At 47.6% G+C, this 25,629-nt stretch overlaps 1 protein-coding gene across 4 annotated transcripts in view; it reads left to right on the forward strand.

Moving 5' to 3' along the window:
* bnc2 (basonuclin 2) overlaps positions 1-25,629 on the forward strand; it is a 164,327-nt gene that overhangs the window by 114,361 nt on the left and 24,337 nt on the right. For all 4 annotated transcript variants that reach the window (XM_048263907.1, XM_048263897.1, XM_048263926.1 and 1 more), the window contains one exon: positions 2,064-2,299. In XM_048263907.1, the coding sequence (XP_048119864.1) occupies positions 2,064-2,299 (236 nt within the window). The remainder of the gene's footprint in view (positions 1-2,063; positions 2,300-25,629) is intronic.

Here is a 25,629-nt window from a genome sequence, read left to right on the forward strand (position 1 = left end):
GTGCAACATATATGTTTATTCATACAATTTAGCATCCTCATATCTATTATCAATATTATCATCTATCATAATCTTCACAGTTGCAGGAAATACAGCAGTCAAAGGTGTTATGATAACCCTGTGGTGATATAAAATATTCTGTTGAGAGGTGAATTGAGGGGCTGGACAGAGTTTCAGATTTTGGAATTTCTCCATTCTCCTCCTCTTTTTCTCTCTCTTCTCCTTTTATCTCATCCATCCCTCGCTCCTCATGCCTCTGTGAAGTTATGGCTCCTCGTAAAAGTGCCTCTTTAGTCAGTGGACGGCCCTGACTCAGCCCCCGCTCCACCAACCCCTCCTCCAGCCAGCACACCCGAGAGCTGGAGGAACATTCTGGAATTAAATGGCATTATTCATATATAATCTCTGTTACTATTACAAGTACTCTCCATATCGCTACGATATGCTCGGGATCAATATTAAAAAACAAACAATAAAACTAATAAAAATGAAGACAGGTTACAAAAAACACAGAAATACAACTTCACTAATCTGAACGTCTGAATAAAACAGTGAAATGAACACCAGTAAGAATAGAAATAAAGAAAGAAACACCTGTTTGGACAATGAAAAAAGTAACCAGAGAGAGAGAGCATGTGTATGTCTTTATGAGAGAAAGACCTTTAGTGACCGTCACAGGTACCCCCACTGTCTAGTTTCAATCTGTCAGCTAGGCACCCTGCTCCTCTCCTCTCCTCTCCTTTCCTCTCCTCTCATCTCATCTCCTCTTCTCTCTGTTCTCTCCTTCTCTCAGTCGTCTCATCTTATAGCATTGGCAGGCGCTCTGACAAGCACTTCTTCATATTTTATTATGTTCGTGTCTGGCAGGCCCTGTTGTCAGGCAAAAACCCTGTCAGCGGAAAACCTGTCCCAGGATCAGAGGAGACAAAACCAGGTGTCACACAGACCATCAGAGCGGGGGCCAGAGAGCGAGGGATCGAGGCTTATAAAAAGAGAGGGAGGGAGGGAGGGAGAGATAGAGAGGGTGTGGAGGATGGAGGGAAGGGGCAAAAAGAGAGAGGGAGACATCTGGAGACTTGAGGGGGAGAAGATGGGGAACGCACACGGCAGGGGAGATGGAGGAACACAGAAAGAGAGAGAAATGGGTGTCAAAAGAACGACAGGTCAGAGAGGGAGAGAGAGATGGAGGGTGGGATTAGGCTGAAAGTAAGGGAAGACAATTACATTAATGCCAGCACTTTTATCTCATAGATGTGTTATTATCTTGGGGTGCTGAGTGCGCAGTTGCTTCCCAAAGAAAACGTTAGACACAGGGGGAAATTTGATAGTCATTAACTGGAGGTGTGTGCCTATGTGTCTATGTTTCTATGTGTGTGTGTGTGTGTGTGTGTGTGTGTGTGTGTGTATGTCTGTCTGTCTGTCTGTCTGTCTGTCTTTCTACCTTCCTGTTTGTGTCTGTGGGAAGATTAATTTCTGTAGAAATGTCTAAAATCCACCTCTTGCCTCAAGACCAGTTTATTTGTTCCCGGAAGAAAACATTGTGCACAAATATATGTGCGGTCATGCACACTCATTGGGTGATGGTGATGCATTGATTCAGTTTTTTAATTACACCATCTGCACATTTTATGTTTTATCTATTTACATAACAGCAACCAAATACTAATTAATTTTTGCATGCCTCATTGATCATTTTCAAATCAAATTAAATGCTGGGTTAAATCGTTTTGTTTAAATATGTTCAATCTTGTACTTATTTATATCAATAAATGAATAATTTTCCAAAGCCAAATGATGAATGTAAAATGAACTAAAAGCACAAAGTAATATATTTTGCAATAACTGACAACAATATTGATAACAATATATGAATACTACATTTTTTGGATATATTCAAGAAATAATATATTACCCTGCATGTTTTTTATTACTGCTTAACACTTCTTAATTCATAATGTTATTAATGAATTGTAGGAATTATTTTAAAAATAGTGTTAAATGTGTGGTGTGTGTGTGTATGTGTGTGTGTGTGTGTGTGTGTGTGTGTGTGTGTGTTTCTACAGCCCTAGACAAGCTGAGCACTCAGCACCTGTACCACCCGACCCAGGTGGAGATTGTGCAGTCCAACGTGGTGTTTGACATCAGCAGCCTGATGCTGTACGGGACGCAGGCAGTGCCAGTGCGCCTCAAGATCCTGCTGGACCGCCTCTTCAGCGTGCTCAAGCAGGAGGAGGTGCTGCACATCCTGCATGGCCTCGGGTGGACGCTGCGCGACTACGTCAGGGGATACATCCTGCAGGTCAGAAACATACACACGCACACACACACGCACACACACACACACACACACACACATACGCACACGCACACGCACACACACACACAACACACGCACGCACACACGCACACACACACACACACACACACACACACACACACACACGCACACACACACACACACACACACACACACACACACACACACACACACACACACACACACACACACACACACACACACACACACACACACACACACACACACACACACACACACACACACACACACACACACACACACACAGACACACACACACACACACATAGGTGCATAGTGCATAGCTGAGTGTCATCATTCAAGGGATACGCATTACAGGTAAGATGTTTGGACATACATACTGTAGATACCCTCAAGACACAAACACACACACACACACACACTCTGTGTAAACACACACACACACTCTGTGTACACACACACACACACTGTATCTGGAAGCTGTATATGAAAGCTGTATATGAGGCCCACATAGTTGTGGATGCATTTAATGTATATTTAAATACAAAACATTCTGCCAAGTCATCTTAGAGCTTGACAGTAACTAATCACCTCTAGAACTTAAGACATTAGAGCAATTGTCTGCTATGATACGATATGATTATGGCAAATGACTACAACAAAAACAAATACTTACCCAAGACTCCAGAGACATCCACTGAGGCAAGGCATACAGCAAAGCCTTCCAGAACCAACATACAGCTCTCTTTTGTGTTCTGTCAGCAAGATGTCCCTGTCTCAAGTGAGTGGGAGGGAAAAAAACGAAAAAGAAAAGAGAAAAGGAGGAAAAAAAGTATATTTAAGAAAAAAATGTGGAGAAAAATGTCACGGCAGCAGACTATAAAACCACCACAGCTCATTCCCTCCCTCTCCCCCATTCTAATTGGAATCAGACACGTTTCCTAATCAAAGGTACAGGGCTTTTGGTCTCGCAACAAAACCAAAGTGTTCCTGAATGAATTAGTTAAGAGCAAGCGAACATGTGCTTGTGGTTAGCCTTGTGTGTCCAGCGGCCGTGCCAGAGCGAGGTGGCTGGCTTGCGCTGGGAGGCCCGGAGTAAGTGGAACAGCATGCCGCTTGAAGGCGAAGGCGGTTTTGAGGCCTTGTATGTGGAAAAGGGCTTCTGTGAGTAAACCAGATTTTCTGAACCCATGTATCTAGCCCTTTGCTTCATTCTCTCTCTCTCTCCCTCCCTCCCTCCTTTCCTCTAACCATGTGGTAGGATTGTGCAAGGTCGTCACGTACTGCCATTCTTTCTCCCTCTCTTTCTCTTTTTAACATCCTACTCTACCCCTCCAACTCATCGTTTTAGACCTTCTCGTTCCAGAACGGTTCCTAGAGTTTAGCCGTTCTTCCGCTGGACAGAGGTGATCAGATGACTGATCAGTGCAGTGATTGAACTCTTCCCCCTCGCCTGGCTGGCGGGCTGTGCTGGCGGGTGGTCCTGTTAGGGGATGGCTCAGGGTAGGCTGTGGCCTCTGAGCCGCACCACATCTCGACTGAACAGGGTACCATACGCAGACCTCATCAGTCACTTAAGGACAGCGAGTAATTGTTTAAGGTCCTGTTAGGCAATAAACAGCCATGAAATTCAATCGTTTGCCAGCCTTCAGCCATGGCTAGACAGAGTCACTGTATCTGTTATTATATTACTGTTTGATGTGAAACAACATCTAATATCACAGAAGAAACCTATTAATGGCTACACTGACTGTAATATTTATTTACAAAATCAATACAAACAAATGTCTGAGTATTTCAACTGCCCCTGCACCAGTTTTATGAATGATAAAGTATATTTCTGCAACAAATCATCTGCATGTTATTACAATATTATATTACTTTAGGATGGAATGGTATTATAACATAGATATATAGCATATTACTATGTGATAAGCTTTTAAAAAGAAATGTTGAAATTAAATACACAATAATATATATATATAAATTATAAGGTTATATTTATTTTTTCTTTAGCAGCTGAGGCTGTTTAACACTAAATTTATATATTGTTCTATTGCACAGTTGCACTGTCAAATAATGCATCTGCATAAGTAATATTTAAATAAATATTTCTAAATAATATTTTAAAATGAGATCAAAGTTTGACATCACAGATAAATTGACACAAAGGGCTGACACTTCCTGTGTTTGTTGCTACCTAAGATTCCGCTGCCTGACTTCACATGGGTACACAGCTCACCCCCACTGTGTCTCTGGCTGACAAAACAACACAGGGGAGACGCAGCAGCGAGCACACAAAAAGACTGAAAAAAGTCACACCAGCTCAATGGCAGCCATCATGCTAATGAGATAGCGTTCGAGCTCTGAGAGCCTCTCCTCCCCTCGGCTTTGTGATCTCCTTAGTCTTTTTGTTTTTGTGTCTCACTGGGGCTGTTTCTGTGTTTCTCACCCGCGCTGGTCCAACATACCCGCCGTTCCAGCTAGCTGTCTGTCTGTCTGTCTGTCTGTCTGTCAGCAGCTCGGGCAGAGTGGTGACTATCACTAATCAGCAGCCTGACGCATGATGTCACACCATAAATGCGTGTCCGTCATACATATTTCATACATACATACATAGAGAGAGAGAGAGAGAAGCACAACAGGCTGCCAGATGTATGTGTGTTTTTTATTAGAATTAATTTAATGTTGATAGATAAAATCATCAATAGATATCAATCCATAGACGAAAACCTTTTAGTGATAAAAAAATATTATAGTAATAATATTTGAGTTTCTGTTAATCCATGTACAATAAAACTATAATAAGATGAATATGAGCATGTTCACAGACTACATCCAAATCTACAATTCTATATTATGTTGGAACTAGGAAGGAGTCTACACAAATATTTCCTTCCAAAATATCCCCCACAGTCAGTTACAATTACAAAGCCATTTAAAAAAAATCTTCTTACCAGATTTTACTCTGTGCATGTCTGGTGGAGAGAGATAGAGTGAGATAGAGAGAAATATTTATGCTGGTCAATTCACACAATACACGAGCATAATAAAACAAACCAATAAAAATAAGTAGAAGACTATTTAGTTATAGCATTCAAAAAAAGAATGATATTTTTGTAGGAGTTTCCCATAATTTATCAAACATGAGTGTAAAAGGTGGTCTTCCTCTGAAGCAGGAGAGGAGCTGTATGCTGGTCTCTGCCATGCACCCAGTTGACTCTTCTCCCACACAGGCGCTGTGTGCAGCGGAAGGGACACATGAAGGATGGATAGGAGTGCACTTCATATGTGAGCCCGCCTGTCAGAACGTGGGCAGCAGTGTGTCAGTGAAGCTTCACACGGAGCTGACAGAACATAGACACACTTGTACACAGTACACACACACACACAGACACACACAGACACACACACACACACACACACACACACACACACACACACACACACACACACACACACAGCATCTGCAGTGCGGAAGGCAGCTGCGCCGCAACAAAAAGACACCAACCGCACCACACACCCACGCATACATATTGTATTCACACCAACGTGATTACACATGACATACTGACCCCAGCATTTAGATTTCCTCCGCACTCATGCACACATACTAAACAGGCTTCACGCACAGGCACACACACACACACACACACACAGATACACACACACACAGACACACACAGACACACACACACACACACACACACACACATACACACACACACACACACACACACACACACACACACACACACACACACACACACACACACACGTTTGTCAGTAACATCAAAGTGAGACAGAGCAATCTCCACTCTTCATTGGTGACTGACTGTGGGTTAGCACTTCATTGAGCAGCTATTTCAAATCAAAGCACAGGCTTGTGGCACCCATGTAACGCTGTGATGCTGGGTTACTTCTGTTTAACTCTGCTCCTTATGAATAATCTTCCCCCTCTCCTCACACTCCCCCTTTCCTCACTCTCTCTCTCCTTCTCTTTCTCTCTCCCTCTTCTTGACCTGTCTCCCAGGTAGCGCACCTGTCACCGTTAATAAGTCAGTGCCGGTTTCCCTGGGCGATCAAGCCCATCGACTGTCACTCACTGCACTGGCTCAGTCCCCTCGTCTGCTGACATGCACTCGCACACTCTCTCTCTTTCACGCACACACACACACACACACACACACACACACACACACACACACACACTAGACACACACACACACACACACACACCGCACGCATGCACACACACACACACACACACACACACACACACACACACACACACACACACACACACACACACACACACACACACACACACACACACACACACACACACACACACACACAGACACACACACACACACACACACACACACACACACACACACGCACGCACGCACGCACGCACACACACACACACACACACACACACACACACACACACACAGTCTCACATGACATCCTCTCCCCACCCTTTCAAGCCCTGACGTTCGCCCCTCAGTGCATACCTTGTGTGATCTTCACACAATGAGCAGGAACATGGAGTCCACTCTCATTCAGCTGCCCCCCTCTCTCTCTCTCCCATTCTGACTCCATTCTCTTGCCAATCAAGTGTTTTCTGTAAAAACCTCACTTAATTTTGATGTCCTTGGTTTTACAAAACATTAAGCTTTGAAACACCCTGTGAAACAAGTGTGTGTGTGTGTGTGTGTGTGTGTGTGTGTGTGTGTGTGTGTGTGTGAGTGTGTGTGTGTGTGTGTGTGTGTGTGTGTGTGTGGCAGTGAAAGTGTGTGGACAGCTGCATTCCTTGGAGCAAGATGCAGAAGCTGAGTTCCATGGCAGATCAGCTCCTGTGATTGTATTCTCTCCCCAGACTGGTTATTTAGGAGATATCCCATAGCGCTGATACAAACTCGGCTTTGATGAGAATACTCTGCTTTTTGCACCCTGAAATATCCCCATCACAACTACCCCACGAACTGTCAGTCAAACTGCCATTAGCACAATATTGCACCGCTTTGCCCTGCATTACTGATCAAGCCACTAATTATATTATATATTAATTTCTTAGGAACCATTGACAAATGCATTGTTTAAGGCATGCCAAGCCACGCGCATCAGGAGAAAAGTAAATACATTTAGCCATGCCTAAATGTGTGTACCTTTGCAATTTGCTGCTGTAATAGACTGTTTAAACAGAGGAAATGAATCAATACCATAAAAGGCTGACGACTTATCAAGGGCCTTGAATTTTGATTTGGGAGAGACAAATTATAAATAACATCAATAACCATTGGAATGCATGATTGTTCCTTTTTTAAAACGTCCTTCTGTGTTTTTTTTTCATGGCGTGACCTTCACACTGGAGTTAAACACTCAAGCAAACACACACACACACACACACACACACACACACACACACAGAAGAAAACTCATATTGTATGCTTAGCCTCATAAATATTGATACACACAAATACACAGATACACACGCACACACGCATTGCATGCACGCACGCACAAACAAACAAACAGATGCACACTCATTCACACACACACACACACACACACACACACACACACACACACACACACACACACAGATGCACACTCATTCTCTCTCTCTCTCACACACACACACACACACACACACACACACACATAGATGCATACTCATTCTCTCACACACACACACACACACACACACACACACACACACATACCTACATAGTGCAGCCCCTGCTAGGATAATGACCGTGTGGTAAAATAAATAGTGGTGCATATATGCATAAGCCATACATTTACACCTGTAAATAATTACACTCTTAGTGTGTGGAAGCTCCGAGTGCAGGCATTCTTACAGCATCGCAGGGGACACGCACAATCACTTCCTCATGATCTCATTTTGAAGAGCTTTCATTTGAAAAAAGCCCTTTTAATGACCCTCACAGTGGTCGGCAGCACTTTTTGGAGTTGTGCGCTGTAAAATATTCCATTAGGAAATTGTGTAGAAACCCAGAGGGATCGTTGGGCCACACGCCTTAACTCCATAGGGCTGTAAAAAACAAGGAAAGAAAGGTAGAAGGAAAAAGAGACAGAAAGAAAGAAAAATGCAGAGGAGGCATGCAGGAAAGTCCCTGCGTTAAACTCGCTAAGCACTCCTGTCAGACGCCCCCACTTGGCACACAACTTCCTCCCAAAGTGCAACTCTCTTCCTGTTTTCTTAGTCACAAATGCCACCTCTGTAGGCCTCTGTTGGTTTAGCTGTGCTGGGCTGGGAAGGCTTCCCTGAAGACTGAGTCATTACCCACTCTTTATCACCACTGGGTGACCTTTACTGTTCAACACAATGGAGGCAGTGCACACAGGTTATTAACATTTTCTCTACGTAAACACCCTCCACTCTGTTATTCTGCTATTGAGTTGAGAGGAAGCAGAGGTGAAATTATATTGAATGACATGCAGGTGTGTGTGTGTGTGTGTGTTCCTTAGTAAATGTGTAAACCTGTCCTTGTGGGATTTTGTGTGTGCATATGTTTAAAAGCATATGTTTGAAAGTGGGGTGTGTTAGTGAATGTCTGTGTGTGTGTGTGTGTGTGTGTGTGTGTGCGTGTGTGTGTGTGTGTGTGTGTGTGTGTTTCTGGCCTGAGGTCCATCTCAGACATGACAGGCGGGCCCGGCCCTTCTCCTTTGTACTGCTCTCTTTTGTTCTCTCCTCTCCTCTCCTCTCCTCTCCCCTGCTCTGGCCGTCAGAGGAGTCCAGCGCTCTCACCAAACCCCCTCGCTGGGGCCCTCCCGGGGCCGCGGCAGACCGGCGTGATTAAGTCTAGCCCTGCTCCGACCCCCAGACGCTCCAGCCAAGCCTCCCACTGCAGCCCTCCCTCCACTAGCCCCCCCTCACAATCCAGAGTGATGTGTGAAAAATTGCGGGGAGTTCGGCGGGTGCCAGCGCGCCCCCTCTTCTCTTCTCCTCGCCGTCCCTGGCCAGAGCCTCTCCTTCTCCTCATGCGCTTCCAGCTGAAAGCTGTAAGTTGGAACAGCGGGCCGACAGCAATGGAGACCAGATGCCGGTTTTTCTCCTCTGTCACTTGGCCGCTCCCCGGCAGATGGAATTCGTATCAGTCTGGTCTCTCTCTCTCTCTCTCATTCGCTCTCTCTTGTTTCTTCATTCTGAGAGAAGGAACTTGAGAGAGGAAAAAAGGGGTCTCAGCAGCCAACATGTGGAAGCATGAAGGCAGAGCGACATTCCCAGTAATGTTCTTGTCCTTGTAGAACATTGTGCTTCCTCCCTCTTTTTTCCCTTTTTTTATGAGATGCGGTTTTCCTGACTCCGATGAGGAGACCCAGATGGAACCGCTAAGCTAAGCTAAACCCCCACAACCCCTCCTCCCCCCAACCAAGTGCCCCCCAGCTCTGCCCCCGCCCCCTCCACCCCCCCTCCCTAGGGGACAAGCCGGGGTAAGAGGGGTGGGGGCGAGCGCAGTACAATGAGCCCATTTTATTCAAATAAGCCTGACATCTGGGCGCAGTGTGCCCGGCTCATCTCGACTTGCGCGAAGGAATTTGTAGGGGGCACAACCCGTCGCGCTTCGGCGAGGCACAATATGCTCCCTTCCTGATTCGTTTAATGAAGGATGTCCTCTGGCCAGAAGACATGATTTGATTAGGAGAGGAGGTTACAGGCCCCAGAGAGCAGCCACCACAAGCTGCTGCTGCCGCCGCCACCACCACAGTCACCGCGGCTGCGGAGAACAAAACAGCCCACAGTAGCACTGCGAAACACTACGGCGCTCCTCTGCTTCCAATCAAAGCCTTGTCTTTATTTGTTCACAGGCTGAGGGGAAGAAGGGGAGGTAGAACAAAAAATAGCTTAGTACTGCAAATGATGTCACTGCCATTATGTAATTATACAGTTATATCACTGTTATTACACAATGCCTTAGGTGTATGAATAGAACAATATTTGCACACACTGAGTCAAGCCAAAAACTGAATCTATCCCCATAAAAAAAGTTTTAAAAGGTGATACTGAAGTCGTCCAAAATCAGTAAACGAGTAATGATTTTATATTTGTCTGCACACCATCTCTATCTCTCCTCAGCTCCTCTCTCTTCCCCTCTCCCTCCTTCCATCTCACTCTGTCAACGTGAAGGTCACCCCATCTCCCATACTCTCCTGAGAAACTTCCATTTTAGGTAGTCAGGCTCCGTGCAAACATTTTTTGGAAGTGATCCCTTCACCAAACCTTTCTTGGGCCACACTGCTCCCCCGTCTCCCCCTCCCACATTCCCCCCCTCCACCCCCCAGTCCTCTACCTCCAGTGCCTCCCCACGTCCCTCCAACCTGGTTTCTGTTATCACTGGCTAATGCCTCATCCACAGGCCGGGCCAGGGCGAGATGTTTCTTAAGGTGGAATTCCTGCATTCATATGGTTATGATTTGAGGACGTCAAGCTGGATTTTTGTTTTAAGGCGTGCGCTTCGCTCAGGGCTACGAGAGCCAGCTTCAGGCACATCAAAGGCCCGCTGCACTGAATCAAGGTGATTTCAACCCTCCCCTATCCCCAGCACTCCTCCGTGTAAGAGCGCGCACACACACACACACACACACACACGAACGTACACACACGAACGTACACACACACACGCACACACATGCACACACACACATGCACACACACACACACACACACACACACACACACACACACATCTCTCCTCCTCCCACGACCTCGCGCCCCCTTCCCTCACCTTCTCTGTTCCACATGTGTCCGCACCAGCTGCAGCGTTGCGAAGCTCGCCGCTCACTTAGCGTGGCCTACTTCTACCCCCGTAACCACCCACCCACCAGCCCCCCCATCATCGGCCTCAGTCGCCCCAGCGCAGCCGAGGCCACAGCACAGCGCGCCCGACCCGCGCACTCAGGCCTGGGGTGAGCAGAGCCCACTTCAAAACACCCAGCGCGCTCTACATACCTGTGGTAAGGTGCAGCTTAAATTTGACACTAGGAATCCCAACATCCCAAGTATAGGTAATCCAGGATTGCTTCAAAAAAGATGTTATTATTATTATTTTATTATTAATGTTTATTTGATATGGACATAGCAATTACATTGGACACACCAGATGCATTGTTTGAGTGTTTTAGCACAGGTGCTAATTCGCAACACTTGTCCATAGGCAGCTTTTGAAAAGCACATGACAGTACTGTAGGACATATTAAGGGGCCGGTTTCTCACCAGCACGTTTGGAAAATAACGTTGATTGTATGAGAGCAAGAAATAAAAACATGAGGTTCAATGCGACGCCTCAGATGAGGCTCAATGGGGGGTGTCCACTGTGCCTGTCCAGGCTGGTTTCCTGCGCACAGGTCAGGGCACGCAGAAAACCTGCACCAAGGACCTCATATCAGCTGTGTGTGTGCCAAATCCACGGTCCCTCTCCCTCAATCCCAAACTCAAGCTCCAAATGCATTCAAGCTGGAGACGGGGGTTACATGAGGGTTACAAAGTATGAAGGAATTTGGAAGTAATTCCCCTTATATTGGATTTGGACAGGATTTGACTCTGCCATGCTTGAGAAGGGCCCGCACAGAGCTTCACAGGACAGAGGGCTGGTAACAGGGGAAAAGAGACAAACAAAACGATCCCGCACTTATTTGACATGGTAGCGCTTCATGACACTTTCTCCATATGTTGATATCAGGCCAAGTAAAAGGAAGAACAGCACCAAACGGAACATAACAAAGCAAAACAACAACAACAACAACAAAAAACAACACTAAACCTTGTACAGAGACAAGCCTTGAACTTGAGACACAATGAAAGGCTCTCTGCAGTTGACATGGCAATTCTTTCAGCACTCAAAGCTTTTGACAAAATTATCTGGGGCATTGTAAACATCTGCTCGGGCCCCAGTAAAAGAGACAGATGGTGTATTTTTAGTTATTTCCCTTATTATGTCGCTCAGTGTGCGCAGCTCCGTCGGTGTGAGTTTCACACACATCAGTGATCAGTGTGCTGGTGTGTGATGTGGTGGAGGCTATGACAGGGCCCTCTCTGTAGACAGAGCTGTGAACACAGTCTGCGGCCATATGGTACAACACTCTGAGCCTGTGTGTGTGTGTGTGTGTGTGCAGGTCCTCCGGTGAAACTTGATGTATGCATGGTTGCACTTGTGTGTGTGGTAAAGCTGGACCTGTCCCTGTGCATGTCTCTCAGGATGAGTGTATGTGTGTGTGTGTGTGTGTGTGTGTGTGTGTGTGTGTGTGTGGCGCTGGTCCCTGGCAGCGGGTGTCATGTGGATGGGTGCAGCCTGGCTCCTTCGTTAGGCAGCCGAGGGCCAGTGGGAGCCAGCTGGACCCCTGTCATTGATCCTCTTAGGCAGCAAGTGCAGCGAGCATATTCAGGTCACGGCCCTTTTAGCTTTGAAGCAGCGCCGTTTCATATCACTCCACTGACAGGCACACCTCTCTCTCTCTCTCTCTCTCTCTCTCTCTCTCTCTCTCTCTCTCTCTCTCTCTCTCTCTCTCTCTTTCTCACTCCTCCACTTTTTCTCCCACTCTGTTTCCTCCCACTCACACCATCTCTTTCCATTACTTGCATAAACTCAGTATGCCTCTTTAATTCTCACCCTGATTTCACACAGTCACACACACACACACAAGCACGCACACACACACACTCAAACACACACAGACACTAGCGCAGGGGGGTGGCGAGGTTAAGGTTATCTGTCTGTGTACTCTGGCATTAGCTTTAATGAAGTGCAGCTCTGTGTTTTGTTATTTTGCTGTATTTTGTTGGTTTAACTCCAGATGGGCCTGGATCAGTCCCATGCTAAACATGGCTCACAGAGGGCTCCTCTCTGCGCTGCGACCCCGCCGTGAAAGCCACATTCACATCGCCTAGCCTCGCCGGCACTGCTGCACTGCACCTAGAGGAGGCAGGGTTATTTTAGTTGACAGAACACCTAAATCTGTACAAGAAGAAAGCTCGATGAAAAAGTATTTGATTAAAAAAAACAGCTTGTCTGAAGCATGAAAGAGAAACTGTGAGTTTTATATTTTGATGCTAGCGTTCAGACAGATAAATGAGATAAGGCATCCACAGAGGATGAGCCCCAGGTTAACCCATGTCTGACACATTATGTAAAAACACTCAAGAGCTCTAGTCCAAAAGATTTGGCACATCAAAAAGCACTTTGTTTTTAATGTCTTACATTTTCACTGATGCTTTACACTGGCCCTGTTTACCCTAGTGCAGGAGACTAAAAACACACAGTACACATGCAGAACAAAACACCACATCTGCTCTTTGAGTCGCTCTGTCCCAGATACTTACTTGAAATGAATAACTAGATATACCGCATAGCGGTACAAAATATGACCGCCTCTCAGTCCTGCATATTCTCTTCGCAAAAATAAATCACGCTTGTCAATTTGTCTCCATCTCCTACTCCTGCAACTCATGTGCATGTAAATGAGTGTGTGCATATGTGAGTTTGCTTTTGTTTATAAGAGTGTGTGTGTGTGTGTGTGTGTGTGTGTGTGTGTGTGTGTGTGTGTCTGTGTGTGTGTGTGTCTGTGTGTGTGCATAATGGCATTATCGTGCCTGTGTTTGTGTGTTTATGTGTGTGTGTGTGTGTGTGTATATGTGTGCGTGTGTGTTTGCATGCCCACATGCGTATGCATGCATGTGTGTGTGTGTTTGTATCTGCATTCATGTGGGTGGGTGTTTGTGTGTGTGTGTGTGTGTGTGTGTGTGTGTGTGTGTGTGTGTGCTTGCCTGTCTGTATGTGTTTGTAATGCGTGTGTGTGCTTGCCTGTCTGTATGTGTGCGACTGTGCGTGCGTGTGTGTGTGTGTGCGCATGTGCGTGTGTGCGCATGTGTGTGTGTGTGCATGTGCGTGTGTGCGCATGTGTGTGTGTGTGCATGTGCGTGTGTGTACTGCATATGTGTGCAAATCACAAATGAGTGGGTATGGGTTAGGTTCATGCGGGCTCTTGAGACTAACATACCATAAATATTTTGTCATCTTAGGTGCAACGGTTCAGGTAGGGCTAGTTATTTAGGGGAGTGGCCACCAAGTTTCATGTTCCCTGGTGTGTCAGTAACCCGGGAATCACTGACGAAAATTGATGACAGTAAAAAGAAAAAAATAAATGTCTTTTTTATATTTTAAATGACTTGTCCTGATTCTTCCTGTAGATCTTAGTAAGCACTGAGGAAGCAATAATTTCATCGCTAGTTTTTCATGATTACTATTTCAATTGTTTCATATCAAAATTCACTACTTAATTATGTGTTTATGTAGTTTGTTGAGGACTGGTTCAGACCGTCACATCCATAGCGTGAAACCGTCACATCCATATAAGCCAGTTTTTTCCTACATAATGCATTACGAAAATGACGCATAGTTTCAAAAACACACTTTTTGTATTCATTCAAGTCTCCTTCATGGTACATATATCATAGATCGCCGCTTCGCTGCGCGGCGGTCATAATCAATACCCAAGTCCAACCACAATGGTGGTAAAAAGCATGGAAATAGCTCTGGCCACCTCTTTGCCTAATAGGCTGTACATTTGTGTTGAGACAGTCAATTAGCTGTATTGGATGTTGTGGAGGTTAATATGTAGGGCAGACTTCTCAGAAACCAGGAGAGGGGGAGTTCAGGGTGGGTCCTCCTTTGGGACCAGCCTGACAAAAATCAGAGTGAGCCTTTTTTTTCTTTAGCGTCTGCCTCACGCACACGGGGGCCAAATTTGCTCGTGTCTAGCATGCTTTCGTGCAGCATGGTCAAAATTTAACAGCCATGAATATTGAATGTGAAATACTGTGTCAGAATGTGGCAAAAAAATAAACATGCACAGACATGGGATTGGAAGTGATAGATTTAACATACATGCTCACGGTCGGGGGCCCTCGGCAGAGGCCGACGGGTGGGTTTGATCATCCTGCACTGACACTCCCTTCTCTACAACTCCCACCACCAACCAACCCCCACTTCCCCCCCAGCCCCACTCCCAGTGACACCACTTCCTTAACCAGCCCCCACCTCCCCACCCAATGCTGTGCTGACTTCAAAGCCTCGTGGCCAATCCTGCAGCTTTGCTGTAGAGATGGGCTCCGTTCAGCTCACCTGCCTCATGATCACGCCGACCTCCCACCACCCTCGCTCCTCCTCCTCCTCCTCTTCCACCTGTGCAGAAAGATCTAGAAGCTATAATTAAAAAATGAGAGGGAAGAGGCCTGGTGGTGGTGTAAATGACTAACCCCTCTGGCTTGTCCAACTCTCCCCCTCCCCCTCCAGCCCAGCAGCCCCCTCGGCTCTCCTCTATCCCTGCCCCTCTGGGATCTCTCTCCTGCATTTGGCTTTCCCTTTTTTCTCTGCACTTCAGCCTTGGGAATTCCCCCACGGATGCTGTGTGCCTTCTCCTTCTCCCTCTCTCTTTCTCTCCATCTCTCCATCTCTCCGTCTCTCTCTCTCTCTCACACACACACACACACACACAAACTCCGTCTCCATGTCTGTCTCTCTGGTTGCAGAATGACTAATGGAGGCTGGGGAAGGGCTCCCTGGGTCTGTGGTGTGTATTTACCACTCATCCAGGCTCATCCCAGCTCGTTCAAAGGGGCACGGGGCACGGTTTAATTACCTCCTCAAACAGAATCCCAGCTTCGCTCCACTCCTCTTCTGCTTCCCCGGCTTTCTCCTCTCCTCTCCTCCTCCTCCTCCTCCTCCTCATCCTCTTGGTCTGCGCTACTAATATATATCCTGCCTTTGCTGCTGGCTGGCGGAGGAAATGGCAGACACCTCAGAAATGGCTGTCATTGGCTTTGTTGATAGGGGTGGTGGAAATTGAATTTTCTTCAAGGTCAGCGACATTAAGGGGTGTAGGGGAATTCGCTGAGCCTCCCTTGAAGTCGCTGGGTTGAGACGCCAGCCCCAGTATTGATTGGTCAGCAGTGCGTCGGCGGTCTGTCACGGGCTCATCAGACCCTTTGAGCCTCCACGCTCGCTTCCCATCCTCACAGCCGGGGGTCAATGAAAGTCTGTGAAAGTCCGCAGACGCAAAAAAAAAACAAAAAAAAACAACACAAAAACACAAGCGCCAGAAATGTCCCATGTGTAAGACAACAATACTACTTGTACAAACTAGGGAACACACACACTAATACAAGCAAGCAATTATTTGTGTTTTGGTGAGGGTTCTTGCATCAGCTGTAGCACAGTTAAAGGCCAGCCAGCAGCAGGCATCGTGAGCGAGCTACAGTGAGTGCAAGCGTGAGGTCTGAGCACACAGTGTTTGTGTCACATCCGCCCGTGGATGGAAACGTTTATAAATAGCAGTGTATCCTTAGGTGAGAGAGCTCACACTCGTAAAGTAGCGGGGGAGACGGAGAGCAGAGGAAATGAGCAAGAGATGGCACACACACACACACACACACACACACACACACACACACACACACACACACACACACACACACGCACGCACACATACACATACACACACACACACACACACACACACACACACACACACACACACACACACACACTCACACTCACATTCCACAGTGTGCTCACACAGAGACACAGAAAGTGCAGACCTCCCACACTGGTTGCTTGGAGAGGGCTGCAGGAGAGCTGCCTGGCGGTGGGAGTGCGTCTCTCCGCCTCCCGCCTGGTGCTGCAGTGTCCAGCTGTTATGCTATTGGCATGGCTGCTCAGAGGGAGCTTGCTCCCACCAATGGGGCCCTCACACATCCGGTCAGTCTCACAGCAACCCACAGAAACACGCGTGTCTCTAGAGAGGGAGCTGTCTTAGTGAGGAAAGGAGAGGACTTTGCCTTTGGTGTGCTCTGGCTCTGTTCTACCACCAACGCTACCTCTTCCCCCTTCCACCCTTCTCTCTCTCCCTCCCTCCCTCTCTCCCTCCCTCTCTCCCTCCCTCCTTCTCTCCTGCTGTAGTGTGTTTAGAGCTGTCCAGCCCCTCTGACAGGGCCTGTGTACACTGTGACTGACTCTCCAGCTCTCTCTTCTCCCTCTAATTAGATCCCCTTTCTTCACTCTCCTCTCCTCACTACTCACCCTCTCACACCTTTTTTCCCTCTGGCTACAACCAACCTACCCCCGCTCTCTCTTTCTCTCCCTGTCTCTCTCTCTCTCTCTCTCTCTCTCTCTCTCTCTCTCTCTCTCTCTCTCTGCGGTGTGTGTGAGTGGCAGGAGAAGGAGAGTGCCATAGCCTGTCATGCAAGTGATGCCAGTCACGTGGACTGCTCTCCCCTGCTGCTGCGGTGGATCTGAGCGAGTTACCTCTGTTGCCTCGGCTCCTTTTCCTGATTGGTCAGTGCCCCACGGCAGGTGCTGAGCCCAGAGCTCCACACTCGGGCCCTGTGCCTCTTGACAGTGTACCAGGCCCCCAGCACAGGCTGCAGGGCAGAGGGACAGACAGACTGAGGAATCAAAAGAGACCAGGCCAGAATCAATAACGCTAGGCAAATGTCATGTTCTAACAGAGAGCATGGAAGTCTTGCTGCTATCTAACAGGATGCTGAATGCATGAATTGTGATAATGACGATATTTGAAGATCTGATGAATAATATTAGTTTCTTTAACGAGACACACTTCACAGACGTGCAAACATAATGTCTGCTTCAAGAGACTGCCAAGGAGACATTATTGAGCACTTTACAGCAACTATCTGATAATGCACATGTAATTAGTAGTGGAAAATTAGGCTACTGGGAACCTGTTTGGGCCATTTACTAGTGTTTAACCCCCTTCCTGTAAGCTAAACTGAGTCCAGGGGGGTCTGACCTGAGCAAACACAGATATTTCACACAACCAATAAACTCTCAAGCCACGTGAGGTGAAGGAGCAAATTAAATGTCTTCATTTGGTTTTGGAGGATAAGTGCAGAAAACGAGGCGTGAAGACTCTGGTTTCTCTTCTCTGATTGGAGTGGGTCATTAGGGCTGCAGTACTGGCCGCCTCAGCGTGATGCCTGCCTGCTTGTTTATTAGAATATCACTGGGAGGACCTGAGGCTCTCCAAGCCTCCACTGCTCACATGGGTCCAGCATGTACCGACAGCAGCCTGCACAGGGCCCCATGGCACTACCTAGTGTCTCTCGCTCTCTTTTTCTCTCTCACTCTCTCTCTCTCTCTCTCTCTCTCTCTCTTTCTCTCTCTCTCGCTCTCTTTTCCTCTCTCTCTCTCACTCTCTCTCTCTCCCCCCACTTTAACTGGTTCCTATAAAAGTCTAAAGTGCCTCATTGGCAGGACCACCAGAGCTGCACATGTGGGTCATATACTGCACATGTATATATATATGTATATATATATATATATATATATATATAAAATATATGACAATTTCGCATGATCAGCTATAACACTTGTAATGAAGTTATTAAAGGGGAAAAAAACGAGCAACTCAAAAGCACATAGAGTAAAAGTAGTCATTTTCTCTACATGAGTAAAATGCAGAGTACATGTATGAGCTTCTAAAATGGAGCCATCGCAAAATCAGCAAATGCTCCTTGTAGCTTTTAGCCCTCACAAACAGAGCCAGGGGGAAAAGCGAGGGAGAGAGAGAGGAGAGAGAGAGAGAGAGAGAGAGAGAGGAGAAAGCCATGCGTGGCTAATGTAGCAAAGCCTGTCCTCTCTTGAGTCTCCGGGCCCCTATTTCTCCTGCATTGTCACAAACGAATAAATAAAGGAGTGGCGGGGGGTGCTGAGAGGGAGAGCGGTAATCACCAAAGACAACAGGGCCGCTGGAGGGGAGAGTATCGACCGGCCGCCACAGGTGACTGGCCCTGCTCTCAGATGCATGCAGACGCTCAGATAATTGCACAGACTGGACTTCTCCGCCTGCTCCCTTTGTGCCAGTGAGGGTGTGTGTGTGTGTGTGTGTGTGTGTGTGTGTGTGTGTGTGTGTGTGTGTGTGTGTGTGTGTGTGTGTGTGAGAGAGAGTTCTTTAAGGACCTGTGCGGTATGTGCACTTTGCAGACAGACAACCTCCATTCAGTTGGATCCATTTGGATGCTCGTTGGTGCAGGAAGGAGGCGTTTGTGTGGAGGAAGGTGTGGAGGTTGTTTGTTGGTGTTTTTATTTATTTATTTTGTTTAGTTTAAGCAATATGAAAGTGATTGTGTTGTTGTTGTTAGGACTTGTGGCAGGAACTCTCTGTTAGAATCACTTTGCTGAGTGCGAGTTGTGTTGCTGTGTTGTGGCTACATGTGTGCACAACCTGCGTGTGTGTCTCTGCACAGCATGTGTGCGTGAACGTGTGGAAAATGTGTTTGTTGTGCATCAGCGCTGTGTAAGCAATGAGCGGGCTCTTATCAGTGGGATCAGAGCAGGGGAGGGGTGGGGTGGATGTGGGGGGTTGATGTGCCAGATCCGCTGCTGGTGCCAGGCTGTGTCTTATCTCCTCCCCATCGCTGGCGGCGCATCGGAACGCACTCCCCTCGCAGATGATTTACTCCCTCTGTAAACAGAGATTAGAGCAAAAATGTCCGACACCAGGGCACGGGCGGCACATGGCCATTACTGGGAAACCGCAGTCGCGTGTCAGGCCCAAAGCCTCAACGCAGTGCCACCAGCACTGGCACGGAAAAACTATTTTACAGTTTAGCCTGACACCATTCCCACTTGTCACTGTGTGAGCGTAGAGGCATGCTAATGTTGCTCAGCAGCGGTACATTTGGGAGACTGGAGCAGTCGGTGACAGCTTCGCTAAATGGTTCACATTCTCACAGCGAAAATTTAACCGAGACACACTGGAATTTGGACAGCAGCAGTTAGCAAAGTGAAGAGTTGCAACCCATTACTGTTCACTCGAGATGTCTAAATGAAGTCCCATAAGAAGCGCTGTCTGGGACTTATAGACGTCTGCTGCAGCCAAGGGCTCTTAAGTATGGAGAGCGAACAGTGACGCTGATCCTTGACAAAATCCAGCCAGCTCTGTGACACACTACAAAGCGATTGTCTGGGTGTGTGTGCAGCTCAACTAGACCCCATTATCCCTGAAGAATTTCTGGGATCCCTGTCAGATAACTCCGACTAATTCTGCTAGTTTCTCTGCTCACATCCCTGTAGGTTAGCTCTGTTACTGAGTGCTTTCTTTTCTCACACTAATTTTCAAAGGCACTTTGCTGAAGACCAGGCTTTGTCTCAGTCATTGCCTGCCATTACAGAGGATTGCACAGACTCCGAGCCTAACTTTTGGATCTTAGGCCACTTTAGGTCATTTAGTTCAAAAGGTATGCCCTGCTTGGCGAACTAAAGAAGCGATTTCCCAAAGTGTTAACTGGAGCTGAGAGACTGTCAGTGTGACACAGTAAAAGAGACACAAAGTCAAGGCTCAGCTATGTCCTGTTCCCAGGGGCAACTGAGCTAACTCAGGGTGAACCAGCGTATTCACATTCAATTTATGTGACTAGAACATTCTTGACAGGGACCCAGCTTCACGGTTTCAATTTCTACAGGTTTTGCTTTCCTTCCCCCTTTCTTTCTTTCTTTCTTTCTTTCTTTCTTTCTTTCTTTCTTTCTTTTTTTTCTTTTGTTTCTTTCTCCCCCTCCCATCTTGAACAAAATCACAGACCCGTCAAAGCCAGAATCCTGTTCTGTTATCAGCCTGCCGTGAGAGAGTCACTTTTCCCCTTTATGGTCATGTTTAGCTAATATCGCTACTGGCTCGCCTCTAAGTCAAAACAGGTGTTGTAACGTTATCGTCACCCTCACTCTGAACTGTTTTCCTTGGAGATTCCAATTTGCTGTTCGGTTAAAGGTTTAACCTCCTCTCCTTTGATTTAGTGTGATTCCAGGTTTACTCTCAGAAACTCTCCTGCTGTTGGATGATGAAGTAGGCCTGTGTCTCGTTGATCAGCCCACAAGCTTGCCCCTCTCCCCTGGATGCGCTCGTCGGGCTCAGGGTGACATTGCCTTTGCCACCTCAGCTTTCGTCTCATCGTGGTGCCCAGAGAGGCCCTTCTCAGGAGGCCCGCGCGAGTCGTTATGTCGCCACCCGTACGTTACGCTGTGCTGCGAGGCCGTTTAAGTTCACAGGCAACAAAAGCTTCACAGGAGGGGAGGGAGGGGGGGGGGGGCGGCTGGGGTGGGGGCTGGGATCATGGCTCTGGGATTTCACACATGTGGGAAGTGGAGTGGATTCTGGGTTTAATTTGAACCAACAACACCCAGTGAGACCGAGCCCTCTCCTCCCTTGTACTCTTACCATCCCAGCTGCAAGTATGTGTGTGTGTGTGTGTGTGTGTGTGTGTGTGTGTGTGTGTGTGTGTGTGTGTGTGTGTGTGAGTGAAAGAGAGAGGGAGAGAAAGTGCCGCCCGGCAATAAAAGTGATATAAAGTGAAAATCAATCCCTTGCGCACGCATCAGCCCCCTCCGAGTTCCCCCCTGTTTCCATGTCTGACGATAGCGAGATTAAAGGGAAGGCCACGTCTGAGCGCCGAGAGATGGCCATCACTCAGTCACGGGCCCTGCCAAGCTCTGCACAGGCCAAATGACCATTCTCTCTGTCTCTTTTTCACTTCTCGCTCCCCTTTCCTCTCTTCTCCCTCTGTTTCTTCATCTCTCTTGAAGCATGCCTCTATCCTGAGCCAAGCCAATCCCCCCTCCACCCACCCACCCCTGTCCAGCCTAAGTCCTGGCCCCAGCCCATCCTTGCTTTCTCTTTCTCTCTCACACGCATTAGGAGGTGATTTAGTGTCCTCCCGTCCCCTGGTATGCACAGGGCTGATATCAAACCACACCGAGCAGCACTCCTGCAAGACGGGCCGGTGCGTCTGATCCAGGCCAGGAGAGAATGGACTAAATAAAAACACAAGCCTTTAAGTCGAGCCTGATACGCACAGCTTAAGCCTTCAGCTACACGCTCTGCTCTTGGACTCAAGACTTGCACAAGAGCAGGGGAGGGTGGGATGGACGAAGGGGTGGGCCGGTGGGAAAGTGAAAATCACACGTCTCACCGTAGATTTATTCCCCGGTTTAGAGAGGATGTCTAATGGAGCATGAATCAGTGCGAGATCATCAAGCCCTCTCCCCTCTCTCATCTGAACCCGCCTGTGGAACGCAGAGCACCTTTCACCTCACCTCCAAACCTCTCGGAGCATCAGAGGCTGTCTCATCTTTTCCTCAGCCTCAGGAGGTTCACTGCTGTCACGAAGCAAAGGCAAACTGGTTAGCGCTTGATAGCGGAGGCCTGTTTTGCCGAGCACCCTGCAAAACAGGGGAAAAAAATGGATAAATTAGCTCAGAGGGTTAATCACGGCCAAAGCTATTAATAAACCAATGCGTGTTCACCTCAAGACCCATTGTGTAATCACAGAGTGGCCTGTCAAGCGATTGTTTTTGCTGGGGCGACTGTTTATAGTTCTGCCACTCAGTGCACCACGAGCTGTTTGGCCACAACTCACAGACAATCAAACAAGAGCCAGCGGGGCCTCGCAAGCACACATGACCATGTCATTTCTGGAAACGGGATACGAGATCGGCTGTGAGAAATTATGACAGAATCACTTTTCTTCTGAGCACTGTGCAGAAAAAGCAAATTCATAAGCTATAGATGCAGCCTAATGCTTTGTGTCAGTAGGGTTATAAATGTTACCAATGGCCACCCCTTTCATCAATAATGAAAAGCCTCCCCAGCCACAGCCCTCCTGCTCATCAGGGCATGGTGAGGAGATGGAACTGACAGTCAACTTAGCCACCATACCATATACATGTCCCAGGTCACAGGGAGGCAACAGAGTGCAAGCATGGGGAAATTGCTGTTGTGCTGCCGTGGAACTGTCACCGAGCCTCTCTGCTTAACTTGCCATGCAAGCACTCTTACAAAGCCAGAGAATCGCATGGTGTGCTATTACATTCGAGTGTGTGTGTGTGTGTATGGCTATCATGACAAGCTTGACAGAAAGTGTTTTTTTTAATTTTCTTTAGGGTTTGAAACAGGGCCATCTCTGTGCAGCACTCACAAGCTCCACTGATAGCACCTCATGTGTTGTCAGAACCCATATCACATCCCTCTGCTTGCTGTGACATCTGGATGCCTTGCTCCTCTTTCTCTTTTTTTTCTCTATCCTTCCTTCCTTTCTCTTTTCCTCTCCGATGAACACAGCAGCTACCAAATGAGGGGAGACAGATGCGCAGGCCGCTGTGGCATCGCAGCCCCAGGCATCGCCCAGGCTGCACTCGGGCGGCGCATTGCGGCGCGGCACGTCGGGAGCGCAGGCAGCACCTCTCACGCCGAGGAGAAAACAGGCTGTCACAAAGCTCGCACTGCCGTGCCTGTCTCTGACACGACCGCTCCTTTCTGCTGTCAGAAGAGCCGAGAGCGAGAAGACAGAGGCTTACAAACAAGGCAAAAACACAGAACAAGGGTGGAAGAGAGAGAGCAAGTGAGAGAGAGAGAGAGAGAGAGACAGAGACAGAGGGAGGGAGGCCATGTGTGATCTGTCACAGATGCTCAGAGGAACTACCTTAGGTGACAGTGTGTGATAAGAGCGAGCGCCTTGCCTGTGTTTCCGGCTGCCTCTAATTAACCCACTGCCGATTGCCCCGAGGAGCCCTCTGCACTAATTAGAGGGGAGAAATATGTCTCTGATTCGGGGCGGCACACACACACACACACACACACACACACACACACACACACATACACACACACAGAGCACTCTCATCCTGGCAGACATGCCAAGGTGTGAGAATAAAAGACCTGTCTATTGTGCTCCCTGCTCCCGTGAGTGTGTGTTCGTGACTGAGTGTATAATGCATGTGTGAGCAACTATGCTCCTCCAAGCCCAGCTGGTGACAGTTAGCAGCCTGAGATTCTAATGATGTTCTCCCTGTTCTCCGCTCTAATTTGACTGTGTGTATGACATCATTATCAAACGGCTGAGAGCTGTTCCAGGAGCCGCGCAGAGCCGCCATAATCAGCCATTTTGTTTCAATAAATGCCGCCAGGACCATAAGGGCCAGTTGCACAGTACAGCTCTGTTTTTAAAGAGAGTGAGTCATCTCGTGAATCATTCTGTCCTCTCAATTGAGATCAAATGTTTTGTATGTGACGAGAGCTGGACACTACAGTAAGCACCTCTTCTTTTCTCTTATGGATGGATGGATGGAGCTCAGTTCTAGTTGGCCTCTCTTACCAGACCATCCTAAGGCCACTGTGTTTGTCTGGGCCATTTGTGAATAAGAATGCCCCTCTCTTTTTGTTCGACATGCTGTTAGCCAGACCACCAGCCGACACAAACATGTTTTGGGAGTTGTACAGCAAATAGCCATTTGTACCTGCCCTCAACCTAAGGGGGAATGAGAAAGGGGGAAAAGACATACACAAAGAAATGCAAAGAAGGAGAGAGAGAGAGATGCTTGTTTAATAGCTCCTGAGTGCAGTGGCAGAGTCTCTGAGATGTACTGTGCCCTGTCCCTCTGGACACACTGCCCCCACACCTTGGCATGACTTTTCACTTTAGCCCCACTCGAGCCCAATCACGTGCCACTGAGGCTCCATCTCCCAGCAGCCCCTGGGAGGGCAGGAAGTGGAGACACAGTGGGTGACTGCAGGGCGCAGGGCTGCGCCTGACCCACTTGCCTCACCAAAGGGGTCAATAAATAATTCTGCTACTCCGAGGCCACTTAGCCGTCGGGAGTCAGAGGAAAAGGCCTGGAGAACACAAAGAGCTCGACATGCTGCTAAACAAGTGTAGCACACTGGCACTGGTTCTCTGGTGGTTTCTTTTTTAAATTAAGGATGCATCCATTTCACAGAATGCCCCTGGCAATACCATGTGCTAATATATTCCTGTGTATCCATATGATGCCTATTTGAAATGTTGAAAAACTTGTTGAAATGTTTCTTACATCTACGCCATTACAGTAACTGCAAGCAACGAGTTGGACGAGTTTTTTCCTCCAGTGTCTTAACTCAAACCGTATGCCACAAGTGTGGTGTTGTGCATTGCCATTTGTCTGTTGGCACGGCGTAGCCCAAACTCATTTGTTTGGGCATGATACAGAGCCACTGTAATAATAAACATGCGTCTGACGGAACACATCCGGCCAGGACAATCACAATGATGTAACCTCCCAAGCACACTGCACACAGCCTGGTGGAGCTGGTGGAACCATTTGCCGCATACATATTTTTCACATCCTCTTGTGGTTTCATGAAAGAATCACTCCCACTCTCACAGACGAAAACACTAAAAAGTGAAAATAAACAAACTCGGTCTTCCTCGCCTGGCCTAATTGAATTGAAATGTCTTGTGGAAGGGCACAACACGA

This window comes from Alosa alosa, chromosome 1 (genome assembly GCF_017589495.1).
Source record: "Alosa alosa isolate M-15738 ecotype Scorff River chromosome 1, AALO_Geno_1.1, whole genome shotgun sequence".
Lineage (NCBI taxonomy): Eukaryota > Metazoa > Chordata > Actinopteri > Clupeiformes > Clupeidae > Alosa > Alosa alosa.